At 39.1% G+C, this 7,500-nt stretch overlaps 1 protein-coding gene across 1 annotated transcript in view; it reads left to right on the forward strand.

Annotated features, from left to right (window-relative positions):
- LOC143030335 (uncharacterized) overlaps positions 1–7,500 on the forward strand; it is a 202,710-nt gene that overhangs the window by 145,636 nt on the left and 49,574 nt on the right. The window contains exon 3 of the mRNA XM_076193488.1: positions 4,211–4,249. Within this exon, the coding sequence (XP_076049603.1) occupies positions 4,211–4,249 (39 nt within the window). The remainder of the gene's footprint in view (positions 1–4,210; positions 4,250–7,500) is intronic.

The following is a 7,500-nucleotide window of genomic DNA, read 5'->3' on the forward strand; positions in this document are numbered from 1 at the left end:
TTAATCATTTCTTCATCCAAGTATTCAAATGCCACTTTCATTGACCTTAGTGGGTTGTAGGTTTCACCATCTCTTTTGTTTACATGTTTATCCGTTGTCATGTCTTTGCTGATTATCACTCCAAGGTCCCTTTCCGAGTGCACTTTTTTATTTCTTTTTCAACAATTTTGTAATTTTATTTTAAATTCTGTTTTTGCTTTTTCCAAACTCCATTATGGTACATTCATTAATATTGAAGTTCACTTCCCACTTTTGGGTCCATTTCCAGATTTTGTCCAGGTCTGATTGTAATGAGTCACAGTCCTCTTTTGTTGATCCTATATTTGATATTTTTGAGTCATATACGAAGAAATTCATATAACATTCAACTCCTCCGTCCATGTCGTTTATGTATATAGCAAACATGATTGGAGCCAGCACTGACCCTTGTGGAACACCACTTATCATTTCTTCCCATTTTGAGTATTTGTCTCTAATTACTACCCTCATTTTTCTTCCAGTCAGGAAATCTTTCATCCATTCTAATAAAGTACCTGCAATGCCACTTATTGATTATAATTTTCTTACTAATTTCTTGTGCGGTACTTTGTCAAATGTCTTTTGTAGATCTAGATAGGCACAGTCTGCCCATCCATCTCTCTCATCTATTATATCTCTTGAATAGAAGCAGATTAGGTTAGTTGAACATGATCTTCCCTGTCTAAATCCAAATTGGCTCGGGTTTAGAATAGATTTTTCTTCCAGATGTTTAACCCATCAACTTTTGATCACTTTTTCACACATTTTAGCTACTGTGCTTGTTAGGGAGACCGGTCAGTAGTTAGTTGGATTTTCCTTGTTTCCTCCTTTATATATTGGTACAGTGTTTGCACGTGTGTGTGTCTGTGTGTGTGTGTATGTGTGTGTGTGTGTGTGTGTGTGTGTACACAATTTTTACAATTTCTTCAATATGTTCATTACATTGAACAGAAAATAGCTTTGAAAAACAAAAACATAACATTGTTCTTGAAAGCAAATTGTTCTTCTATGATATTTTCTATATTTTTTCTATATAACTTTTATTATTCATTTGGACATTCTGTGTGTTTATTTTATTTCATTTTTATCTTTTTCGTTATTCATTTTATTTTTATTTATTTATTTATCTATTCATCTATTTGTTTTTAGGGCTTCTGTTTAGATCTTTTATTGTTTTATTTTAGTAATATTTCGATTTTATAAAACACGTACACACACGGACACACACGCAAACACACAAACACACACACACACACACACACACACACACACACACACACACACACACACACACACACACACACACACACACACACACACACACACACGTTTTATGAAATATTACTTAGTTGTTTTATTTGTGTTTTTGTAAATCGAATTTCATTTATCTAATTATTCCTTATTTTGTATATTTTTATTTGTTATGTTTTTAGTGTTTTGATTTCTAAGTGTATATTTTTTCATATTTGATCTATTTGTGTTCATATATAGATTATTTTATGTTATTTTTCTTTATAAATTTGATTATGTTTTATTTATATAATCTAGTTATTCATTTTTTTTGTTACATATATTATTTAACAATATATTCGATCATTTATATTTACCTAGTTGTATTTACCTAGTTGTATTTTACGGGAAGGGGAGCTATGCTCGTGGTGTCCCGTCTTCATATCTCGTTTTATCTAAACTGTTTATAAATTCGTGTATTGTTTTTGCACACACCACTTTCTCATCTAACTTGTTCCAGATGTCTATTACTCTGTGGGGAAAGCTGTTCTTTTTCAGATCTCTTCTATAAATGTCCTTCTTGATTTTCTTTCCGTGTCCTCTTGTATTTCTATCATCCCAATTTATTAGTGTGTGTGTGTGTGTGTGTGTGTGTGTGTGTGTGTGTGTGTGTGTGTGTGTGTGTGTGTGTGTGTGTGTGTGTGTGTGTGTGTGTGTGTGTGTGTGTGTGTGTGTGTGTGTGTGTGTGTGTGTGTGTGTGTGTGTGTTTGTGTGTGTGTGTACGTGTGTGTGTTTGTGTACGTTTTCTCATTACACATGTATTTTCCCGTTTTCTAAAAATTTAATTATAATCGACAGTGACCAACCACATTTCACTCGTAGGAGGAGGAGGAGGAGGAGGAGGAGGAGGAGGAAGAAGAAGAGGAGGAGGAAGGTGTGGAGGAGATGGATGAAGTGGAGGAGGAGGTGGAAGAGGAGGAGGAAGGAGTGGAGAAGGAGGAGGAAGTGAGGGAGGAGGAGGAGATGGAGGAGGAGGAGGGAATGGAAGAGGAGGAGGAGGAGATGGGAGAAAGAGGAAGATGTGAAGAGGAGGAGGGAATGGAAGAGGAGGAGGAGGAGGGAATGGAAGAGGAGGAGGAGGAGGAGATGGAGGAGGAGGAGGGAATGGAAGAGGAGGAGGAGGAGGAGATGGAGGAGGAGGAGGGAATGGAAGAGGAGGAGGAGGGAGTGGAGGAGGAGGAGGAGGAGAAGGAGTATGGAGTATAGACTATAAACCATGGACGTAAATGGAGTGAAGAGGAGGAGGGCAGGAGGAGGAGGAGGAGGAGGAGGAGGGAAAGAAGGAGGAGGAGTGTAAGGTTTATGGAATATGATATATGGAGGGAAGTGGAGTGATGATGATGAGATGGAGGAGGGAGTGGGTGGAGGAGGTTAAATGTGGAGGGGACTAGAGGTCGTATTTCCTTGTGCATAAAACTGAATAGTAATGAGGAGGAGGAAGAGGAGGAGGAGAAAGAAGAGGGAGAGGAGGAAGAGGAGGAGGAAAGAGGAAGAGGAGGAAGAGGAAAGGGAGTACATTGCCGATTGAGAAGAAGAAGAGGAAGAAGAGGAGGAGGAAGAGGAGGAGGAGGGTATTACTGATAATAGAAAGGAAAAAGAGGAGGAAGAGGAGGAGGAGAAAGAAAAGGAAGAGGAGGAAGAGGAAAGGGAGTATATTGCCGATTGAGAAGAAGAAGAGGAGGAAGAGGAGGAGGAGGGTATTGCTGATAATAGAAAGGAAAAAGAGGAGAAGGAGGAGGAGGAGGAGGAGGAGGAGAAGGAAGAGGAGGAGGAAAGAGGAAGAGGAGGAAAAGGAAAGGGAGTGTATTGCCGATTGAGAAGAGGAAGAAGAGGAGGAGGAAGAGGAGGAGGAGGGTATTGCTGATAATAGAAAGGAAAAAGAGGAGAAGGAGGAGGAGGAGGAAAAAGAGGATGAGGAGGAAAAGGAAAAAGAGTATATAGCCGATAATAGAGAAGAAGAAGAGGAGGAGGAGGACAAGGAGGAAAAGAAGGGTATTGCTGATAATAGAAAGAAAGAGGAGGAGGAGGAGGAGGAAGAGGAAGAGGTGGGTATTGTTGATAATGGAAAGGAAGAGGAAGAGGAGAAGGAGGAAGAAGAGGAGGAAGAGGAGGACGAGGATATATCTGATAATAGAAAGGAAGAGAAGGAGGAAGAGGAGGAGGAAGAGGAGGAGGAGGAGGAAGAGGTGGGAAACGCCCAGTTTGTCCTTGTGTGTGTTAGAGAGCCAGGTCATTACCTCTACACCAGCAAGTTCGTATTTACATATACATTGTATGTATATATGTGTGTTTTAGAGTATGTGTATTTGTGCGTGATCGTGTGTGTGTGTGTGTGTGTGTGTGTGTGTGTGTGTGTGTGTGTGTGTGTGTGTGTGTGTGTGTGTGTGTGTGTGTGTGTGTGTGTGTGTGTGTGTGTGTGTGTGTGTGTGTGTGTGTGTGTGTGTGTGTGTGTGTGTGTGTGTGTGTGTGTGTGTGTATGTGTGTGTGTGTGTGTGTGTGTGTGTGTGTGTGTGTGTGTGTGTGTGTGTGTGTGTGTGTGTGTGTGTGTGTGTGTGTGTGTGTGTGTGTGTGTGTTGTTTTTTTAGATTAAACAAATTGTTAAAGAAATAATTTGAGGTCATCTAGATTCTGGTAAGAATATAGATTAATAGATTTTTATCTATCTAATCATAAAATTCTCCCCGTCTCTCTCTCTCTCTCTCTCTCTCTCTCTCTCTCTCTCTCTCTCTCTCTCTCTCTCTCTCTCTCTCTCTCTCTAGAGGTCTCTTTTCCTCTCTTTTCTGAATATTATACTAACAAAATAAGCTGCATGCTCTTTTTGGGGAATCTTTTTTTTCAAGATATTTTAACGTCTCTGCCTCACCTAACCCGTTTTCCGTCTTCTTCCCGTTTTCTATGGCAGATCATTCCCGGGACGCCAAATCGACCGCGGGCCAAGAAGGTAATTTTACGTTTTCTATGATGTGCTTCTTCTCTGTGTTGCTTATTAATCTGTCCTATTTTCTTTTGTTTCTTAATATTTTCTTCTTTTTTGTGTGCGTTTTTGTTAATATTTATATATTTATTTAATTTTATTTTTATTTTTATTTTTATTTTATTTCATCTTGTTTTGTATTATTTTATTCTTATTTTATTATTATTTTATTTTATTTTATTTTATTCTATTTTATTTTGTTTTTATTTTATTTCATTTTATTCGATTTTATTTTGTTTTATTTTTTATTTATCTATTTCTTCTAATTGTGCTGTTGTATTTGCTTGTCTGTCATTTTTTTTGTTTTTATTTTTTTATTTGTTCTACCTATTTATTTACTCTTTATTTTGATGTGGCTTATGTATTATTTTGAACATATACAAATTATTTCTTTACATACATTGTAATAATATATATTTTAGTATTTGCTCTAAATTGCATGTATTATTTTGTGTATTTGGAAATGTATTTTTTATTATAATGTATTATATATATATATATATATATATATACATATATATGTTGTTACTGTGTATTATTAATGTTATCGAATTTTTAGATTTATGAAAAATATTTTATCACAAAATGGCAATATTTTCACGTCATGTTTTCAGTTGTTTATTTTCATTGTTGTTATTATTATTATTATCATTGTTATTATTAATATTATTATTATTATTATCAATATTATTATTACTATTATTATCATTATCATTATTACCATTATTATTATTATTATCATTATTAGTATTATCATTATCATTATTATTATTATTATTATTGTCATTATTATTATTATTATCATTATTATCATTTTCTATTTATTTAAATCATATTACGATTGCAGAAGTAGTCAGGGATCGCTGTTCACCATAGAAGTCGTAACATCCTGGGCACAGGCTGCAATTTTTGTGCCAATGAGGATGGGCTTCCTTTATGTGATTAAAATCGTCTGACGGCACCTTGAATAAAGACATACAACGCAGCCACATCCTCCTTCTCTTCTTCCTCTACCTCCTCCCTCTCTTCCTCCTCCTCCTCCTCCTCCTCCTGCTTCTCCTCCACTTCCTCCTCCATATCATCATCTTCATCTTCCTCCTCCTCCCCCTCCTCATACTCCCCCTCCTTCTCTTCCTCCTCCTCCTCCTCCTCCTCCTGCTTCTCCTCCACTTCCTCCTCCATATCATCATCTTCATCTTCCTCCTCCTCCCCCTCCTCATACTCCCCCTCCTTCTCTTCCTCCTCCTCCTCCTCCTCTTCCTCCTGCTTCTTATCCTCCTTCTTCTCCTCCTCCTCTTCACCTTGTCATCTCACCCTCCTTCTCTTCCTCCTCCTCCTCCTCCTCTTCCTCCTGCTTCTTATCCTCCTCCTTCTTCTCCTCCTCCTCTTTACCTTTTCCTCTTCCATCTCCACCTCCTTCTTCCTCCTCCTCTTCCTCTCCTCCTACCTTCCTCCTGCTTCTACTCCTCCTCCTCCTCCCTCGTCCTCCTTCCTGTCCTCCTCCCACTTCTCCACTTCCTCCTCCTTCTCCTCCACCTACTCCTACTCTTCCTCCTCCTCCCATTGACCTCCCTCTTCTCCGTCACCTCCTCTTCGACCTCCTCTTCTACCTCCTCTTCCTCCTCCTCCTCCTCCACAATTTTCCACCAAACATTACTATCGTATTTACACAAATTGAATTAACAAGTAATTATCACCACAATTAATCATAGTGCTCTCTCTCTCTCTCTCTCTCTCTCTCTCTCTCTCTCTCTCTCTCTCTTTCTCTCTCTGTTCTCTGTTGCGAGTTCCAGCACATACACACATGCACACACAAACATACGTACATACATACACACTTACACACGCATACAAATATATATACATATACATACACATATACATATACATATACATGCAAAAAGAAAGTAACGAAGCAGAGCGCTTTCGTATATTACATCTTCAGTGCAAAAAATACTTTTTGCACTGAAGATGTAATATACGAAAGCGCTCTGCTTCGTTAGTTTCTTTTTCCAAGTGGTCTACTTTGCATAAGTGAACACACGTACCCGTGTTCTTATTAGCATACATATACATATACATATACATATACATATACATATACATATACATATACATATACATATACATATACATATACATATATATATACATACACAAATGCATATACATATACATATATATACATATACATATACATATACATATACATATACATATACATACACAAATGCATATATGCACACATACATGTATATGTACACACACACAGTGAAAGGTGATTCTTGCAAATCCAAATACCTTGAGGACGACTTGAATAAAGAAGAGGAGGAAGAGGAGGAAGAGGAGGAGGAGGAGAAAAAGGAGGAGAGGGAGAGAAAAGTAGGAGAGGAGGAGGAGAAGGAGGAAAAAGGGGAAGAGGAGGAGGAAGAGAAAGAGTAGGAGGAAGAGGAGAAAAAAGAGGAAGAGTACGAGTGAGGAGGAAGAAGAGAAAGAGTGGGAGGAGGAGGAGAAGGAGGAAGAAGAACAGGAGGAGAATGAGGAACAGGGAGAAAAAGGAGGAGGAAGAAGAGGAAGAAGAGGAGGGAGAGGAAAAAAGGAGGACGAGGAGGAAAAGGAGGAAGAAGAGAAGGAGGAAGAGGAGGAGGAGGAGAAGAAGGAGGAAGAGATGAAGAAACAGGAGAAAAAGGAGGAGGAGGAAGAGGAAAAAGAGGAGGGAGAGAAAAAGAAGGAGGAGGAGGAAAGAGGAGGAAGATAAAAGAGTAGGAGGAGGAGGAGGAGGAGAAGGGGAGGAAGAGGAGGAGAAGGGGGAGAAAAAGGAGGAGGAGGAAATGAAGAAGAAGAGGAGGGAAGAGAAAAGAAGGAGGAGGAGGAAAGAGGCGAAGGAGGAGGAGGCAAAGACCTCAATAGCTTAGTCTTCTTACCGGAAGTGACGTCATTTGGAGTGAGTACACGTGTTAATAATGTCATGTGGTGTAAACACACACACACACGCACACACATACACACACACATACACACACACACACACACACACACACACACACACACACACACACACACACACACACACACACACACACACACACACACACACACACACACACACACACACACACACACACACACAGTTGGTAGAGCGCTGAACTGTCACCATAGTGGCCCGTAGCTCTTGGTTCGAATCCTGCCCAGGGCCGAAATTATTTCGGTACCGCTGC

Source organism: Oratosquilla oratoria, chromosome 12, assembly GCF_046742065.1.
Source record: "Oratosquilla oratoria isolate Oo_2021 chromosome 12, ASM4674206v1, whole genome shotgun sequence".
Classification (NCBI taxonomy): Eukaryota; Metazoa; Arthropoda; class Malacostraca; order Stomatopoda; family Squillidae; genus Oratosquilla; species Oratosquilla oratoria.